This window comes from Amblyraja radiata, chromosome 21 (genome assembly GCF_010909765.2).
Source record: "Amblyraja radiata isolate CabotCenter1 chromosome 21, sAmbRad1.1.pri, whole genome shotgun sequence".
Lineage (NCBI taxonomy): Eukaryota > Metazoa > Chordata > Chondrichthyes > Rajiformes > Rajidae > Amblyraja > Amblyraja radiata.
In genome coordinates, this window is record NC_045976.1 from 13,133,194 (window position 1) to 13,153,971 (window position 20,778).

A 20,778-nucleotide genomic window follows, 5' to 3' on the forward strand; every position below is an offset into this window, starting at 1 on the left:
ATTTAAATTGACTAGTGAAAAGCCTAGGCACCCACATCTACCCGATTCTCACATGGATTTGCTACCTACATACAGACGTTATTTGTGGCTGAACCCCTGCTTAGATAAAGGTGGGAGTTAAAATTTCCAAGCAATAGATTTTGAAAGCTGTAACTGAAGCTCAATGAAGCAATCTGAAGAAGCGCCCTACCCAAAACATCATCTATCCATGTTCCCTGACCCGTTGAGTTAGTCCAGAACTTTGTGTCAACTTTGAACTATTGATGGATGCCCTTACACATGCAAATGAGTCTCCCATTAAATAACACAATGCAGAAAGGAAACGGCACCTTGATCAACAATCCCCATTTAGAAATTAATCTGATCTCAGCCTTTCCACAGAAACCCCCCCCCCCCTAAAATTACAACATCTTCGAAGCCAAAACAATGTGCTACTTGCACAGAACACATCTGCATCAGAGATACAATTCACAATTGTACGCTGCGATAAATGATTACCATTCTCCACAAAGCCATCTTTCAGTGGGAAGCAGCAGGAAGTGCCTAATGTACAAGGCTGCTCTATATTTAACAAGGCACATATCCTTACCATTAAAATCAGCCATAACCCTGATGACATTTCAAGGGCTGAAGTCTCGCATGCAAGGAAAAAATTCCAAGCTTCCACAAAACTTTAAAAATAAAACCAACTGGGTCAGGGCACAAAGGAAGCCAGATATTGATATGACCAGCAACAGACATTGTGGTAGAACATTCAAAACACTTCTGGTTTAGATATTTTCCATCCATTCATTAACTGTTTCCATCTTGACAGACGATGCCTGACCTACTAAAAATTTCTAGTACTTTGCTTGTAATGCTAGTCTCTCCACGGAAGAATGTTGTGTGTGGTACTAGGAGTGAATCCAATCCAAACTCCATTATTTACACAATCTTCTTATTCCACCCACCAGAATGAATTTGTTCCTTTGGCTCCGCTATAACATTTCTTTGAAACGTCAACCATTCCATATAACCAAGTTCACCAAGCAAGGCCGCTGTCCCAATTCTATAAGATGAGTAAGCCACATGCATCTCCTCCTTGCCCGAAAACATTGGCTCACCAGTACACTAGTAGTTACCAGTGTTTTATTTTAGCTGCACCAGCCAACATCATAACCACAAGTTGAAGTCTGGAGTCAAGGAAGCATGAACCAGAGTGCGTTCTGACTTCTACATTATTCCTTTAACCATCTTTGGATGTAGCTCAAAAATAATGCAGCTTCTCTGGAGAACATGGATAGGCGATGTATCGGGTCGGGACTTGCCTTCAGATTGCTGCATAAAGCTGCAGATACTGTTTTCAAAACAATTGGCTGTTTGGAATAGTTAAACCCCCCCAAATATATAAAAACTGCATTTTTAGTTTGATTTTAATTCAAAAGCTTGAATCACCAGGGGTTCAGTGTTTAGAGATACAGCGTGGAAGCAGTTCCTTCGGCCCACCGAGTCCACGCTGTCCATCGGTCACCGGTTCCCAATAGTTCTTTGTTATCCCAATTTCTCATTCGCACTTTGTATCCTTTTGCGTATTAACCAGCATCTGCAGTTCCTTGTTTCTGCAATGGTACAGGACGTTGTGTGAAGGGACACTAGTGGGCTGGGCAGGCAAGGGTGTAGATGCATATTGCACACATACTGCTCTGCCTGCCAAAGTTGGAGTGGGACAAGGCTGTGCAGGCTAGTACCAGCAGTTCAGCTGCATGAGATAAGAAACAATAACCTCACTGTATTCTCTGCCCATTTGGTTCACCAATGAGGTCCAAGCTTTCAGTGGCAGCAATGAATTGGGAGTTTACAGAGTTGAACAACACCGGCTGGAACTAACCAGAACAAACTATGAGGAGATAGAAGGCGATGCGTTCACTTTGGAGACATCTCTTGGAGAACCTGGGCCCTTCCCGTAAACACTGGAGTTGTCCGCTGGCATGGCAACAGGAACGGTGCTGGTTAACCTCCCTGCAAGGTCAGAGGTTGTCGAGGCACAATGGTTCAATGGCACTTTATTGTCACATGTACCGAGGTACAGTGAACTTCCCCCTTGGCATACAGTTCAGTAAAATTCTTACTACACAGCGGCACGATCATACAAAGTACAAGAGTGTAAGAATAGTAGATTACATTGAGGCAGTTAATAAGATTCGCCACGTTTCCGGCTCCATTTAGTATCCTTTAAGTTCGAAGTTGTTAAAAATTTAGTCTTATCTTGGCCATAAAGGCGGGATGGCCTGTCGACAGCACTGGGCTGGACTTGCAGGGTTGGGCCAGGCCTGGTGATGTTGTCAATGTCCTCCACTTGCCGCTCCGTGCCGCTGCAGGCCATGTCTGCCCCACATGCTCAGCCTCTTGGAGTGGTCCCGTTCTGATCCAGCCCCAGGCTGCTTCAGGGCCTCCAGCGGCCCACTCCACCAATGCCTTGATCCGGGCATGTCGGCCCACGGACACACCGCCCATCACCACCAGCGGCCACCGTTCAGCCTCCGTGCTCAGCCCACTCACCGGCAATGACACTCTCCTCCATCCACTGCCGGACACATGGCGCTCCCACCCCAATCTGAAAATTACCATCCTACACCAATTCCTCACAACCCATCCATGAGTAGCTGCCTGATCCTTCACCGGATGTGACAGTGGCAACAGCTTAGGAATTACAGCTTTTCTTCTTCATGTCTAGAACAGTACAGCACAGGAGCAGGCCCTTTGGCCAACAGAGGACCTAGGTCTAAGACCTCATTCATAGATCTACCAGTTACTGCTTCCAATACTCTTGCACCCACTGCACTAATTCATTACAGGGCTCTCTGACTTCAGAGCAAATATTCACAGGCTGGTTTTTAATTTTTGAAAGTTCCTCTGCTGAGGTTGTGAATAGTGCTGTTTATACATTCTTCCTGCAGCTGTGTGAGTTTCCTTCGGGTGCTCTGGTTGCCTCCCACATCCCAATTTCATGCGGGTTTGTAGGTTAATTTCCCTCTGTAAATTGCCCCCTGGTGTGTAGGGAGTGGATGCGAGAGTGAGGACATCTAGAACTAGTGTGAACAAAGAGAGCCAGAGACACCACCATTCCCTCACATCCGGCGGGAATGTGCAGCCTTTCCTCGAAAGATCTGGATAGAGGGGATGTGGAGTGGATGTTTCTACTACTGCAAGAGTCTAGGAGCAGAGGGCATGGCCTCAGTGTAAAAAGTATGCAAGTATGCGGCAGAGGTCGTGAAAGTGGGACAGGCTCTTTATTTTGCCCCTATGAAGTATGACCTGATGGGAAGAGACAGAGTGGGACAAGCGCCAGCCAGACTGCTGAGCCAAGCCCCACATCTCACCGTTGAGGCCAGTCCTCAGAGGTCTCCTCACAGCAACCATGGGCCGATTATTGATGAGGGAGTGTCAGGGCCGGGAATGGCATCGGGTTTCTGGCACAGCTGTGCTGTCAATAACAATAACACTTCTCCACGCTAGAATGAATCACAGTCCTGGAGTCATACAATGATTCCACTGGGAGCAGCGTCCCCGGGAACGCATCTCCAAGCACTGCGCTCGGCACCCATGCATCGCAACCTCTGGGCATTGAGCCCGGCACCCGTGCATCACAACCTCTGCCCACCCTGGCACCACACTGCATGTTTCAAATAATCTCCTGCAGCACGTGCAATAAATCACTCTGCACGAGTGGAACGAGTGATACAAGCTCCACCCTCAAATGCAGCATGATAGGACTTAAATGGAACGACACAAAGTGCTGGAGTAACTCAGTGGATCAACCAGCATCCAGGATTTAAATGGAAGTGACTGATGTGCATTTAAGCATGATTTCTGTGACCCACTTCCCAGTTTAGGTTTATTACCGTCACATTTACAGCGTCTCAGTGAAAAGCTTTGTTTTGCCAGCTATCCAGTCAGATCAGATAAGACTCCACGTAAATATAACCAAGCCAAACTCAAGTCCAATAGGTAGAGCAAAGATAGAGATTGCAGAATATAGTTCTCAGCATCGTAGCGCATCAACTCCATAAAGTGAACAAGTGCTTTCAAGTGAAATGAACAAGTAACAGTAAAAGGTTTTAAAAAATGTGACAAAGCTGGCAGAAAGGGGCCACCATCACATTTTAGGATTGACCCTTATTTCAATGACATTTTTCCAAAGGAAAATAGTCATACAGATTATAAACCTCACCTCATCAATCAGAAAGATAAACCATGCAAAACATGAGGTGGCTTCACATTTCACTGTTTTTTCTCTCAACTTACACATTGTTTTCATATCTAACTCCAGCCTCTGTTCATCCATCTGCCATTCAAACCCCTTTCTGAAGAAGGGCCTCCACCCGAAAAGTCACCCACTCATTCTCTACAGGGATGCTGCCTGTCCCGCTGAGTTACTCCAGCATTTTGTGTCTATCTTTGATGTAAACCAGCATCTGTAGTTCCTTCCTACACATACCCCCTCACCTGCATCTACCTATCGACCGCCAGGCTTTGTTCCATGCCCACCTCTCTTTCCCCAGCTTTCTCCCCCTCACTACAATCAGTCTGAAGAAGTGTCCAGACTTGAAACATCACCTTTCCACATCCTCCACAGATGCTGCCTGACCTGCTGAGTTACTCCAGCACTCTGCGTTTCCTTGAAGGTTTTAGGTGGTTGAGTTTTCTATTCATAATTGAAACTCAAGAGTAAACATGTATCTGCAGCTCCTTGTGCCTACATTAGGAAGTGATGATGGAAATCACCTTACTCTAGGTGAAGTTACACGTTATAACCTGGTTCAAGTGACATTCAAACGAGAGAATTAGTGTCAGGCGTGTGAACATTTTTGCTGCATTTATATAATTATTCACATCTACATGTTTGGTTTGTTTTTTCAAACAGCTGACAGAATGTAGAAACAAGTAACTGCTGATGCTGGTTAATATACAGGACACAATGTGCTGGAGGAACTCAGAAGGTCAGGCAGAATCTCTGGAGAACATGGATAGGTGATGTTGTCAAGGCCTTTCTTCAGATTCCTACAAAATGTGTTAGTCCTTGCTTTCCATTGACCACCATTGTTCGCATGTTCTACAAATGTAACACACTCAGAATCAATTTGGACAAACTCTCCTGTATCCTCTCTTACACAAGCAGTTTCATCTTACCCCTGTAGAATGTAAAAGACTGGTTTTCAATTTCAAAAATGCTCTTCGTCGACGGATCGAATCGAAGCCATAATCCGACGGCCAGGACTGCTGTTCCTGCGAGCTGAAAGAAATGAAAGAACATTGAATGCGCCACACTTGCAGAAACATGTTATAACACGGCTAGACTTGCCAGACTGTAGTGCTTCATCTTTCCCATAACGGAAGAAAAACAAAACACTGATGAGCTCAAGGAATAGCAGATTAAATAAAACACAAGGTAATGGATTTCAGAGGTAGTCGATTTAAAATGACATAATGCAAGTGCTTATACAATCATATTTATAGATGTATTCTGAAAAAAAACACCTTTAGCACCACACTCTGTCGACACCTTTAAGGATATTTTGTATCGAATTGGCCAGCTCATCCTGGGTCTAACTTTCTGGATCAGCCTACCTTGTGGGACTTTGTCAAAGCCTTGCTAAAGCCCACATAGACATGTCCACTGCACTGCTCTAAATCTACTCAGTCTTTTCTTCAAAAAAAAAAAACTTGGCAAGGATTTCCCACACAATCCCTTTCTGACTATCCCTTTCCCAAATGGTGGTCGTTCCCTCTCTCCGAACCCCCTCCAATAATTTACCCAGCACTGGCATTATGCTCACCACTGTAATCCCCACGTCTTTCCTTCCAGTTTTTCCTAAATAGAGGCACAAGATTAGCCATCTTCTAGTCTTTTGGCAGTTGTAAATCATACAAATATCTTTGCCAGGACTCCTGTTATTTCTTCTCTAGCTTCCCACAATATCCAAGGATATACTCGATCAAATTTGTCTATCTTAATGTGCTTTAAGACATCCAGCGTCTCCTCTTCTGTAACATGGACTCTCTTCGCACCATTGTTATTAACTTCCGAGTACCCTACAGAAATTGCAGATGAGAAATATTGCACCCTGGCCATCTCCTGTCTTTAAGAGGCCTTAATCTCTTCCGAGTTACGCTTTTTGCCCTTAATATACTTCAAGAGTCAAGAGTGTTTAACTGTCTTTAAAATCGTGACCAGTAGAATGAAATTCTTACTTGCTGCAGCTTTAAAGGCACATTAAATGCAACAACAGTAAATAATAAGTAATACATTAGAAGTTATTCTTGGTAATCTAGATCACGATAGTGCAAGTTAAAGTGTGCGGTGCAAGTTTGCTGGTCCAAAATCCATAGCAGTTCGGTGCTGAGGTAGGGTTGCACAGACTGGTTCAGGAGTTAGAAACAAGGAACTGCAGATGCTGGTTTACCAAAAATGACACACAGTGCTGCAGCAATTCAGCGGGTCAGGCAGCATCTCTGGAGAACATGGGAAGGTGATGTTTTTGGTTGGGACTCTTCTTCCTGGTTCAAGAGCTTGATCATTGCTGGGAAGAAGCTGTCCTTGATCCTGGAGATAATGGTTCTCGGGCTCCTCTGTACCGTATCCCTGATGGGAGTAGGGTGATGAAAGCAAGGCCAGGAAGGCAAGGGAGTTTGATGATATTTGCAGCCTTTTTGAGGCAGTGCTTCCTGTCGATCCCTTTGATGGTGGGGTGATCAGTTCCAGTGATACATCGGGTCGTGTCCACCTCTCTCTGTAAACTCCTTCATTTGTAATATACAAGTTACCCACCCCAACCAGTCAGTATATACTCTCTACTGCACACCGGTAGAAGTTTGATGCAAGTTTGGCAACATGCTGAAAACATCTCCAAACTCCTGAGGAAGTAGTACTTGTAAAAAGCTCCTCTGACTCCCTTTTGCCTTATCTGCCAAGCCCATCTTATGTCCCATTTTTGAGCTCAGAGAAGATATAGGAGGATGCTGTCAGGACTTGAGGGCCTGAGCTATAAGGAGAGGTTGAGCAGGCTAGGACTTTAATCCTCGGAGCACAGTAGGATGAGGAGTGATCTTAAAGAGGCGGAAATGATTACGAGAGGAATAAATTGGTTAAATGCACAGAGCAGAGGAATCACAAACCGGAATGACATGGGTTTAAGGTGGTCCTTGCAACTTTTTTTTTTTTTTAAACACAAAGGGGTATGTATATAGCGGACGTATGTATACAGAGGACGTAGTTGAGGCAGGTACTATCCTGTTAAAAACATTTGGACAGGTATATGGATAAACGTGTGCAGGTGGGACTAGTGTAGGTAGGGTATCCTGGTTGGCCTGGGCAGGTTTGGCTGCAGGGCCTGTTTCCATGCTGTACGACTCGAATTACTCCTGATAATCCTCTTGCGGGTACTCTTACACCTCTTATACTCAGAGGGACTCAACATTAAGAGTCTAACCAGGAATGACCTGTCCAAATGTATCATGAGGAACTTGAAGGAGATAACAATGATAAACTGTTGGTATCTCAGCGTTCAATCTAGTGAACCTTCATGGCAATCTGATCTAAGGTTCAGTGAAGATGACCCTTCTAGATGCTGTCTCACCAAAATATCTCCCCAAAGAACTCTCCCTTATCCTGTTTGAATGAAGGCCAATATACTATTGGCCTTAATTGCCCATGGTCCCGACATGGTAACTTTCAATTATGAACAAGAACAAATTATGAACATGAATCAGCACTCGTTAATCAGAAGCCTGGATTTGTGTTTTGGATCCTTCGTGAATGGTCAGATAAAATTTGCTCAAGATTCCTCAATCACTTAGCAAAAAAAATAGAATGTAATAATAAGCTTAATATCAAATCAAAAGTCACCTATTCTTTATGCTCCAGAGAAGATGCCTGACCCGCTGAATTACTCCAGCAGTTTGTTTATCTTCAGTATAAACCAGCATCTGCAATTCCTTCTTACATATCCTGAACAAATTAAAGTTTAAAAAACTGCAGAACTGATTTTGTGGTTTTCATTCGACAGATTTCTTTAATCAAACTCTTCAATGGATTCCCGTGTTAAAACAGAAACAGCATTTATTAACAACATTTGTGATGGCCTTTGAATAGAATGTGTAATTAATGCAAGGAATCCATAACTACAGAGGTTTACACATCAGCATTGACTGTGGGTCCCAAAACCCAAACCATGTTAACTGTTAAACAGCTTCTGAATGGGCAAATAAGAATGAATCTGGAGAGCAGTCCAATTACAAGTTAGGTTAATAATTAATCAAAGATTAGTGGGAATAGCATTTCAGCTCTTCCCGTCAAAAACAAAGTGTACCAGACTTGAGCAGATACTGACAACGCCTACTTTCTGTTGGGCATATGCCCATCTGGCACTAGACTTTAATCTGCACCATTCCCTACTGTCTATTTACATGGCTAATGAATTCAGGGAAACAAGTTCCAGTGTGTGGACCCAAGCAACTGCAGAAGCTGGTTTACAAAAAAAAGGCACAAAGTGCTGGACTAACTCAGCAGGTCAGGCAGCATCTCTGGAGAAGATGGACAGGCGATGTTTTGGGTCAGGACCCGATGCGGGTGGTGGTGAGTTAGTGGGCAGCCACAAGTATTCACAATGCACGGATCTGCATTGCACCGACATTCATAGAAACATAGAAAATAGGTGCAGGCGGAGGACATTCGGCCCTTCGAGCCAGCACCGCCATTCATTGTGATCATGGCTGATCGTCCCCTATCAATAACCCGTGCCTGCCTTCTCCCCATACCCCTTGACTCCACTAGCCCCTAGAGCTCTATCTAACTATCTAATTCCTATTAGCTCTTCATATTAATTGTGACTCTCAATGGTCTAACGACAAGAGATCGGACCCAATGTACCACCAGGAACTTCAAGGTGATAACAATGCCTGCGTTGGCAAGTTCCTTATTTTCCTTTGCTCAAAACAAAGCCACAACAAAAATAAAACCAGTATAACTGGAAAAGCAGTAAGTCTGACACCACTCAATGATTCCTAATACAATGGTTAAAGAATTAAAACAGAAAATAAAGCTACCCTGCACTTGCCACCCCGCCCGAGTCAATCAAGCAATTTGCATTTTTACACTATTATGATTATCTAGTATTAGGATTATTAATTTATTATATTATTGATAATTATATATTTACCTGTTATTGCATTTATGGGCCTGTTAAGCGCCAGAAAGTGAAAATGTCATTGTTTTTAAAAAAAGGACCCAAAGATCAGCAGTAACTCAACTGGTCAAGCAGCATCTCTGACGAAGGTTCCTGACCAGAAATGTCGCGTATCCATGTTCTCCAGAGATGCTGCCTGACCTGCTGAGGTACTCCAGCACTTTTTTTATAAACCAGCATCTGCAGTTCCTTGTTTCTACATGAAAGTCATTGTACTGTTGATAGTACATATGATATTTAAATGCCTTCGACTCTTAATACTAATAATTAAGAAAGAGATTTGGTGTAAACATCTTTGTTTCATTCATCGCGTTTCTTCAATGTCTCCTCCCCAAATTTTAGTTGTTCTGAAGATATTTCATCCCTTTCTGTTGGGTTTGTAGTTAGTCCCAAAGTTGGCCAGCACATGCCAGCAAGCAAGGCATTATCTGAAGAAAGGTCTTGGCCCAAAACGTCACCCATTCCTTCTCTCCAGAAATGCTGCCTGCCCCGCTGAGTTACTCCAGCATTTTGTCTATCTTCAGTTTAAATCAGCATCTGCAGATCCTTCCTACACATGAAAAGCTTCCAAATGGGAATCGCCATCGCTGGTCAGGAATGCCAGAAGTGTTATCCTGACACCAAGAACATTTATTTTATGCACTGCCTCTACTTGACAGCCATTCCTCAAACAACTGACAGTCAGAAAACATTGTGGATAGATATAAAATGCTGGAGATGCTGTCTGACCCGTTGAGTTATTCCATTATCGGTATAAACCAGCATCTGCAGTTCCTTCCTACACCGAAAACATTGTGCTTTGGGCTTGTCTTCTCAAATACTCCCTTTACTTCATCTTGGAAGTTGAGGATTATTTCTCCTTGTGTCACTCCATCCCACTAAGGTTCATAATGTTGGCAAATTACAGGGCTCAGCAGATCACATTCCCGAATACAAGGAAGCCACTTTGCCTGCAATCCCAACCCTTCTTCTTCACTCCAAACCTACATCTCCTGCGATCACAAACTTCTACTGGATGTATGTTTTCCCTATCACTCCCCTCTCTGCAGTGAAGTTAAAAAAATAATTCCATAAATAACTTCAAGTGGCTAAAAACTGAGACCGGCTAACGTATGTAAATTCCAAAGCAACTGAGTAACATTTATAGATTAGAACCCAGAGCTGCAGTGCTGCCGGGACTTAACAAGTGTCTGAAACAAACAATATCTCGGTGGGATTCAGCATTTTAAAAATACACTGCACACTATTATGTGCAATGTGAATATGAGATAAATCAAGAGATGTTTATTTTAGTTTATAACAATTGTCCAACATGCTTTCTTTCTTACCAAGAAAAAAAAATTGTGGCTGATTATGGTTATTCAACACCAATTCACTGTTCCTAATGAAAACACAAAGTGCTAGAGTAACTCAGTGGGTCAGGCAGTATCTCTGGAGAACACGGATAGGTGATGTTTCGGATCAGGACCCTTCTTCTGACTCACTATTGCCAATGTTGAGTACATTATTGGTGCGGATTACATGAACAGAAAGCATTGTTCTTAGCATTTCTTGCCCAGCAGATAGTACAATTTCAAGATGCACCTGTGTATGGTGACTCCGAACACAATCACTCCACTTTTTTTGCATCTCTTTTCCACTTAGGAATCACTCTGGTCATTTTCGCTTCACTCTACCATTTTGTACTTGTTTTTTCACTTGATTGTTTTCTTCAGATCAGATAGTGTTATCTGATTTGATTGGATAGCATGCAAACAAAAGCTCTTCACTGTACTTCGGTAAACGTGACAAAAAAAACTCTGAACTATTACATTTTCTTCTTAGAAAGTGGTTGTGATCTCTGCGAATATTCACTCTAGCCACTTAAAGCTGACATATAGTGTCAGCATCTTCTTGAACCACTGCAGTTTTCCTGGGGAAGGTACTCTATAGTTGGACAGGGGCAATTAATCCCCTGTTGTTGTAGAAACATTGGAACCGCAGTTGCTGGTAAAGCCACAAAATACTGGAGTAACCGAGCTGCAATGACCCGCTGAATTGCTTCAACATTTGGAATCTATCATGTTGTTGAAAATAGACACAAAAGACTGGAATAACTCAGCAGCTCAGGCAGCATCTCTAAAGAAAAGGAATAGGTGATGTTTCGGGTCGAGACAACTTCCCCCCCGAAACGTCACCTATTCCTTTTCTCTAGAGATGCTGAGTTACTCCAGCTTTTTGTGTCTGTCTTCAGTTTAAACCAGCATCTGCAGTTCCTTCCTTCTCATGTTGTTGACAAACACTTGCTCTGCTGTGTGCTATTTACATTCTATCACATATTATACCTCAAAATCTAAATAACCAAGGTAGAAGGCACAGGCGTAAAGATTTTACATGGATTACAGGAAATGAGCTCATAATCAATTAAGCTATTATAAATCAAGGATTTCCCCCCCGAAGACGCTTGAGATCAGTATCTGCATTTCCAGTCAGGTTTTCAGGAAACGTTGCATTTGATGAAATGGTCATTCGCCATTTTGATTTTAAAAAGTCATACAGGAGTCAAGTTGCATTGCTGTGTATTTGGTTGTCATGTAATGTATTTGGTTATCAAATGTGACCCAAGTATCAAATAACGCACAGTAACACAGATTGTAATTCTCACTCAACAAAGCTAAAGAACACTAAAATGGTAGCATTTAATTGTGGAACAGTACAGCACAAGAACAAGCGCTTTGGCCCACAATGTTCGTGCCGAACATGAAGCCAAGTTAAACTAATCTTCTCAGCTCTGATCCATATCCCGCCATTCCCTTCATATCTGTTTGCCTATCAAAAAGCCTCTATCAAAAGCTATGCTCTCTTGTATTTGACATTTCCACTCTGGGAGGGCGATTGCAGATAAGGAGAGGAGTAAACTATAAAGCCAGAGTGAAGGATAAGAGTGGAAGGGGGGAGGAGAAGGTGAAAGAGGGGGAGGGGACAAAAAGGGGTGATTTTTGGGGATGAGAGACAAATGTACATGGGAGCATGTTGATGGGGGGGGGGGGGGGGGGGGGGGGGTGTGTGAAATGTGACCATACTGAGGTGGAGGGAAGGCATGGGGTATAACTTGCAATAGGGTAAAAAAAAAAGATCTTTGCAGCTTCCAGAGAAAAAGTAGGGCGGTGGAAATAGATCTATATTTTATATTGACACAGGACTGGAATTTTTCTGTGGTGCGTTAATCAATGATAGTTAGAATGACAGGTCACTGACCCAAAACAGGGGAGAGGAAATAGCAGGCTGCCTGTGTCCCAACCGCACTGCTTCTACCTGCATGGTGCCCATTGTGTGGGTGAGCAGGTGAGGGGATCTGGTGCAGAGAGGGGAAGGCGGGGGGGGGGGGGGGGGGGGGGGGGGGGGAAACAACTCTGGTGACCATTATGGTGACCGGAGGAAACCCACGCTGCCACAGGAAGAACGTGCAAACCCCTCACAGACAGCACCCAAGGTCGGGATCGAACCTGGGCCTCTGGCGCTGTGAGGCAGCGGCTCTACCTGCTGCACCACTGTGATAATTAGTGAAAAAAACACAGGAGGCAGAAAGCAGCAGGTTGCAGGAAATCTACAACAAAATACTCAGCAGGTCGGGCAGTAACCTGGAGGGAGAGAGAATTCCATGCAACCGATGTCAATGACTTCATGTCAGAACTGGCCAGTCCTAACACACATCGGAAAAGCTGGTTATCGTAAAATGCTGAACTCAGCAAAGTCAGCAGTTGGAACATGCCGAGACTGGATGAATATCAAATGACTTGCAGGTGCTGGAAAAATAAAATAAAAACAACATGCTGGAAACAATGAGGTCAGCAACACGGACACAAGAACTAACATTTCAAGTTGACGGCTCTCCATCAGAACTGGCAAGGTGGGAAAAAAATATTTTAAGTTGCAGGAAGCAGAGGAGGGACAAAGGAAGTATTTACTAAAGGTTCCACCAGGGTTACCATGGTGATCCACCACTTACAAAATTGCCTAGTTTAGTTTATTGTCACGTGTACCGAGGTACAGTGAAAAGCTAACCAGTCAGCGGAAAGACTATACATGATTGCAAATGAGCCATCCAGTGTGCAGACACAGGAAAAAGGGAATAATGTTTTGTGCAAAAGTCCAGTTAAGTCTGATTAAAGACAGTCAGAGGGTCTCCAGTCAGGTAGATGGTAGCTCAGGACTGCTCTCTAATTGTTGATAAGATGATTCAGTTGCCTGTTAACAACTGGGAAGAAACTGTCCCTGAATCCGGAGGTGTACGTTTCCACACTTCTGTACCTCTTGCTTGATAGGAGAGGGGAGAAGAGGGAGTGGCCAGGGTGCGACTTATCCTTGTCGAGGGAGCATGAGGTGTTAATGGACCCAGTGGAAGGGAGGTTGGTTTGTGTGATGGTTTTGGTTTGCTGCCACAATTCATCCAGATTAATAAGAGTGGTTGGCAAAAGGAAACAAGATAAGAAATGTAAAATATAAATGCAGAGAACAGGAGCTAAAAGTGTGGGCTGCTGTTCCCCTACTAATGTAGGGTTGGGTTGGATGTGGAGGAGGTCACTTTTGGTCAGAGTGGGAGTGGAAGGAAAGAAAATAAAGCACCAGGCAACTGCGAGCAAAACAAGATGCTGGAGGAACTCAGCTGGCCAGGCAGCATCTGTGGAGGGAATGGACAGGCAATGTCTCAGGTCTGGACCCTCCTTTAGACATGGTCTTTGTTTCATTTCTGTTAAGGAAAGATTGCTCTGTTCAAACTGTTGACACAAAATGCTGGAGTAATTCAGCAGGTCAGACAGCATCTGCGAGGACATGGACAGGTGAAGAAGTTTCGGGTTGGGACCATTCTTCAGACTGATTGGAGTAGGGTGGAGAGAGAATGCTGGAAAAGAGAGGTGGGGTCAGGACTAAGCCTGGCAAATGATAGGTGGATAGTTATGGTGGGGGAATTTGAGGCAACTGCAAGAGCAGGATTGTTGCCGTCGGTTGATCATGTGGTCTGCAAAGCAGTGGACTAATCTATCACCATCCTGATAAAGGTCATGACCCGATTCACCGACTGTTCCTCTTCCCACAGATGTGGCCTGACATACTAAGTATTTCCATTTTACATTTCCTGCATCTACAGCTTTGGAGGGCGGTCCACCCATTCTAGGTTTGGTTTCTCTACCTCCTGAGATATCCTGAGCACCAAATGTAACACACCAAGTGGAATAGAGGCAACTGCTTTCCCCAGAATGACCACTGGACTGGATGCAGGGATTGAGATGAAAAGGCAGATGATGCAGGGGGAACATGTGGTGCAGAGGGGAGCGATTGAAAAGCGAGAAAGGCTACTGTGGATGGGAATGTGCGTGCAGTGGTGGAATTACCACGAAGGAGGTGGAATTTATCGAGGACGATCAGTTGTATATGGAGGCGGGTGGGGTAGAAGGTGAGGACAGGAGAAGGTCCACTCTTGGTTTGGCTAGGAGGAGGGTTGAGAGCAGCTGTGCTGGACGTAGAAGTTATTCTGTCAACAACCACCGAATAATTTACAGTGAAGCAAACCAAACCAGGCAACACCCAGCTGCAGTCTCCTGTTACTTTGGTTCTCCTTCCTACTCCTGCTTCGGTGCTACAGCGTTTAACAAAGACCACACAAGTTTAACAAGAATAACACTTTATCTTCTGTCTGGGAACTCGATATTGAATTCCTCCGTTTCAGATAACCAGCCTTTCCTGTGTTTCACAATCAACCAGCTCCGATAACAGGTCTTTCAGACTAACTCTACAGAAGTTCCCTGAATTGTTGGGTATTTCCAGCATTTTTTGTGATTTCCTTGTTCCGGGAACTGCACTGTCCTGCCTCTCTCCTTGCCAGCATTGCCTTCGTTCATCTGTGAGGTAAACCACTCTGAGATCAGGGTCTCACCCGATCTCCACACTGAGAGCACACATTCCCTTTGTTCTCTCAACTCCTCTCCCTCCAATGTGTAAACTTGTCCTTCTTCTGTTCATGACTCGGAAACTTTAACCCTTTCATTCTAAAGACAAAGTGCTGGTGTAACTCAGCGGGTCAGGCAGCATCTGTGGAGCGAATGGACAGGTGATTTTCGGCTTGGGACCCTTCTTCAACCATTTTCTTCACCACAGACACCTCCTGACCCCGTTGAATATTTCCAGTACTCTGTTTTGATTTTATTTAAACTACCTGCCCTGCAGCAGCCAATCCCTTCCTTTGATTTTAACGTGCCTGCTGTACCTGTGCCATAAGGTCATAAAAAATGGGAGTAGAATTAGGCCATTCGGCCCATCAAGTCTACTCCACCATTCAATCATGGCTGATTTATCTCTCCCTCCTAACCCCATTCTCCTGCCTTCTCCCCATAACCTCTGACACCTGTGTTAATCAAGAATCTATCCATCTCTTCCTTAAAAATATCCACTGACGGCCTCGACAGCCTTCTGTGGCAAAGAATTCCACATTCACCGGCCTCTGACTAAAGACATTTCTCCTCATCTTCCTAAAAGAACATCCTTTAATTCTGAGACTATGATCTCTAGTCCTCGACTCTCCCACTGATGGAAACATCCTCTCCACATCCAAGCTGTGCCAGCTGATCCTGGCAAAAACAGCAGGTTTGTTTACTGGTGGGAGAGCTTGCAAAGCCGAGGGTTACCTTGATCAATGGGACCCACGTGCCTTGATCAATGGCACCCACGTGCCTTGATCAATGGGACCCCCCGCCTTGATCAATGGGACCCACGCGCCTTGATCAATGGGACCCCCGCCTTGATCAATGGGACCCACGTGCCTTGATCAATGGGGCCCCCGCCTTGATCAATGGGACCCCCGCCTTGATCAATGGGACCCACGTGCCTTGATCAATGGGACCCACGTGCCTTGATCAATGGGACCCACGTGCCTTGATCAATGGGACCCACGTGCCTTGATCAATGGGACCCACGTGCCTTGATCAATGGGACCCACGTGCCTTGATCAATGGGACCCCCGCCTTGATCAATGGGACCCACGTGCCTTGATCAATGGGACCCACGTGCCTTGATCAATGGGACCCACGTGCCTTGATCAATGGGACCCACGTGCCTTGATCAATGGGACCCACGTGCCTTGATCAATGGGACCCCAGCCTTGATCAATGGGGCCCCCGCCTTGATCAATGGGACCCCCGCCTTGATCAATGGGACCCCCACCTTGATCAATGGGACCCCCGCCCCAAACGGAAGCAAGAGTGTCTAAAGTGTTTAATTGTCATATGTACCGACAAACGGAACAACAAAATTCTTACTTGCAGCAGCATTAAAGGTCCGTAAACACAGTACTCGTATATAAAATAGTTAGCTGTACTAATACTAGTTGTAAAGTTTAAACTCAATTTAGTGCAACCAAAGATAGCCCATATGTTCACAGTTGCTGAGGTTAGTGTTGTGTAGTGTTCAAGAGCCAGATTGTTGTTGGGTGCGAAGTACTGCTGGGTAATGCATGCATCTGCTGCAGGTCCATTATTGCTGCATGACCCCACTGCTCTCTAATGGAGAAACAATGGCAGGAGACAAGGCTGCTCCTCTAATCTGGCACCATCAGGAAACTATTCAGTTAGCATACTCAAAATGGAAACCTAATGGTCAGGAACAGTACAGCATAGGAATCTGCCCTTCAGTCCATGATGTCTCTGCCAATTTAAACTAATCCATTTACCCTGCACTTAGCCTGCATCCCTCTATGCCCTGCACGTATAGGACTGAGTCAAACATCATGCTAGATAGTGGCGACTAAATGTCTGAAGAAGGATCCCAATCGGAAATGGCACCTATCCATTTTCTCCAGAGACGCTGCCTGACCCGCCGAGTTACTCCAGCACTTTGCGCTCTATGCAAGATTCCAACATCTGCAGTTGCTTCTGTCTACTAATTGTTAGTAAATGTTTTGCCAGGGATTAAAAGGAAATTACACATAGCTAATAGAGGCATTTTTTCCAAGATTCAAGACCAGATATCCACCCTTCTCTTTCCTGTGAAATGAAAACTACTGCTAAGCTGTGTATGCTTTTAAGTTAGTTAGCTTTGCTAAGAAACACCGCACAGAAGGCTAATCAAAGATTAATATTAGGCTAAATATACGTAGTACATCTGACATTATTTTGGGAGGTAGTGCAAAAAACATCACACCATCCGACCAACACTGTTCTTGTAGCAGTGCCTGCTGGGGGACTAAAGATTGTTTTTGTGGAGATAGACACAGCAAAACACAATGTTGACACCACAAGCTTCACAACAAATCCTTGTTGTTGGTTGAGTTACCTGCCTAAACTACAAGATAAACCAAAGAATTGCTGCTGAGTTGTACAAGATTTATATACAGACAAGTTGTATTTAACTGTGGAGGTTATCGGGCAGGCTCACCTGTGGATTGGAACTCCTTCTGCAGTTGTATAGAGCCCTAGTGAGACCACACCTAGAGTATTGTGTGCAGTTTTGGTCCCCCAATTTGAGGAAGGACATTCTTGCTATTGAGGGAGTGCAGCGTAGGTTTACAAGGTTAATTCCCGGGATGGCGGGACTGTCATATGCTGAGAGAATGAAGCAGCTGGGCTTGTACAGGATGAGAGGGGATCTTATTGAAACATATAAGATTGTTAACGGGTTTGGACACACTGGAGGCAGGAAACATGTTCCCGATGTTGGGGGAGTCCAGAACCAGGGACCACAGTTTAAGAATAAGCTGCAAACCATTTAGAACAGAGACAAGGAAACACTTTTTCTCACAGAGAGTGGTGAGTCTGTGGAATTCTCTGTCTCAAAGGGCGGTGGAGGCAGGTTCTCTGGATGCTTTCAAGAGAGAGCTAGATAGGGCTCTTAAAACTAGCAGTCAGGGGATATGGGGAAAAGGCAGGAACAGGGTACTGATTGGGATGAACAGCCATGATCACATTGAATGGCTCAAAGGGCCGAATGGTCTACTCCTGCACCTATTGTCTATTGACATCGTGCAGAGCATAAAGACTTGGTGAGTAGTTTTTCAAAAACAAAGTCTACTTCCCACAGCAGTTCCCCCACCCAGAAACATCCATTGGTCCATTGAGACTCATTCCTACAACTGGGAGCAGTATGATCTGCTGCTGAGACAGTCAAGATGGGAGCCTGACATTGGGTGGGCAGATAGAAAGGGTGTTGTGGCCACAACACTCGATGCAACACAACCATTGCAGCAGAAGCAAAATACCGCAAAACCCACTGTATTCTAGCTTGTATCCACTGTATCCTTGATTACAAACTGTTTTCCAGTGCCCTTCAGAGAGACCCCAAGGCAGAGGGAGTGACTAAAGGCATGGCTGAAACATCTTGAAAGTATACCGACAGAAAGAATTCCTCAGCAGGCACAAATGGAGGAAGGAACTGTTTGGACAAAGGAGATGAAAGATATACGGACATAATTCCTGACAGATGGAGAATTGCACGGGGAGGCATTCTGAACACAAAACCAGAAGTGAAGTCATGGATGGACCTGGTCCATCATAAACAGGTCAGTAAACATCGGTGTGAGTCACAAGAAATTTGCTGTAAGTTACATCAAGTTTAGGGAAGACTGAAGGAGGCAAGAGGGCAGTTGGGATGACACCGACAATTGATTCCGTTATTAAAATATAAATATTGCAGTTCTGTAGAAAGTCAGAGCTTTTCCAGCTTTCTTCTCCCTTCCCTACAATCAGTCTTAAGAAGGGTCGAGCCCCAAGATGTCACCGATCCACGTCACCAGAGATGCTGCCTGACCCGCTGAGTTGCTCCAGTACTTTGTGTCCATTTATGTATTAACCAGCATCTGCAGTTCTTTGTTTTTACAGCAATGAAATTGGGCCTTCAGTACACGTCGACCATCAAATACCCATGACACCACTTATTTTATGCAGCCCTCCACCCCACACACATCCCGTCAACTGCACTCATTTGCACACAAGAGGCAAATTACAGTGGCCAGCTGATTTACCAACCCACGAGAGAGGAGCTCAATTGTACCAGCACTGGACCTGAATCACATGTGTAATTGGTTCCTCACTGCACTGTTCTTCACATCACCTGGTACTGCAGTTAGCCAAGTCGTCCTGGGCATCAGGCCAAGGAGCACCATGACAGAGGAATGAGGTATTGGGACAGAAAATCCCAAGGAAGCACAGAGCATCCAAGAAAGCTTTAAGACATGATTAAGAAGATACATTTCTACTAGAAACCGATCGATACTCCATCTCATCTTAGGAAATCTTCTCTGCCACTAAGCCGGAATAAGCGCAAAGAAGATTTACAAGAATCTTGCCAGGACTCAATGCCCTGAGCTACAGGGAGAGGTTGGGCAGGCTAGGTCTTTGTTCCTTGGCACGCAAAAGGATGAGGGGGATCTTATGGAAGTATATAAGATTATGAGGGGAATTAAACGGGACGATGCATATTTTACCGAATACAGAGTAGGGGAATCAAGAACAAAGGGCATGTGGTTAATGTGAGAGAGGAAAGATTTACTAGGAAACTGAGAGGCAACGCTTTCACTTAGAGCGTGGTGGGTATATGGTATTAACCGCAAGAATAGTTGAGGCAAGTACAACAACACCATTTAAAAGACACTTGGACACGTACATGGATAGGAAATATTTAGAGGGATACAAGCCAAATGCAGGAAAATGGGTCAAACCTAGATGGGGCATCTTGGTTTGCATGAAAGAGATGGGCTGAAGGGCCTGTTGCTGGGCTCCCTGGCACCAAATTAAATCAGGCAGATTTTGGAAATGTTGGTTGGGGAACACCCTGGGAACTGATCTTAGCTCTGTGACTTTACAGGCTATTATTGAAAGGGACAAGTTTGCTCTGCAGGTTAAGGTGTTGAACTGGGAGGGGAGGCTGATCTCAACAGCATGAGAGAGGACCTGGCAAAACAGATCAGGAGCAAATACTTTGGGTAAAATAACATCAGACAAGTGGGAATATTTTAAAATAGTTAGTAAGAGTTCAGGGCCACCATGTTCTAGTAAGGACGAAAGGCTGAAATGGGAAGATTAGAGTACTTTAGAAGACAAAGAATATTGAAGACAAGGGAAATAGGACACGGATGGCAAGTGGAGGCAGTAAAGTTCAAGGGAGTCTCTTGAAGATTATAGAGTGTGAAAGAGAGAGAGAAATTAGAACGACAGAAAGACGTCATGAAACATCCATGGCAAGTAGAATTGAGGAGAATCTGAAGATATCTGGAGTTCATCAGGAGCTTCAAGAAGGGCTACCCAGAGCAGGGCTCGAAATTAACGGTTGCCCGCGTGCCAATGACCACTCAAAGCGCCGCCGGGCAACTAAACACCGAGTCATTTTGCCCGGCTTGGCAACCAGATACTGGTTTGTACCGAAGATAGACACAAAAAACTGGAGTAACTCCGCGGGTCAGGCAGCATCTCTGGAGAGAAGGAACGCGACGTTTTGTGTCGGCGGTGACGGCTGTATTGCGTGGGAAAGATACTAGGTGCGGGTGACGAAGGGTCGCAGCGAATGACGGGTCCCGAACAGCGGCTCCATC

At 44.7% G+C, this 20,778-nt stretch overlaps 1 protein-coding gene across 1 annotated transcript in view; it reads right to left on the minus strand.

Annotated features, from left to right (window-relative positions):
- Positions 1-20,778, minus strand: part of cd9 (CD9 molecule) — a 39,407-nt gene that overhangs the window by 12,219 nt on the left and 6,410 nt on the right. Inside the window, exon 2 of the mRNA XM_033039590.1 lies at positions 5,170-5,272. Within this exon, the coding sequence (XP_032895481.1) occupies positions 5,170-5,272 (103 nt within the window). The remainder of the gene's footprint in view (positions 1-5,169; positions 5,273-20,778) is intronic.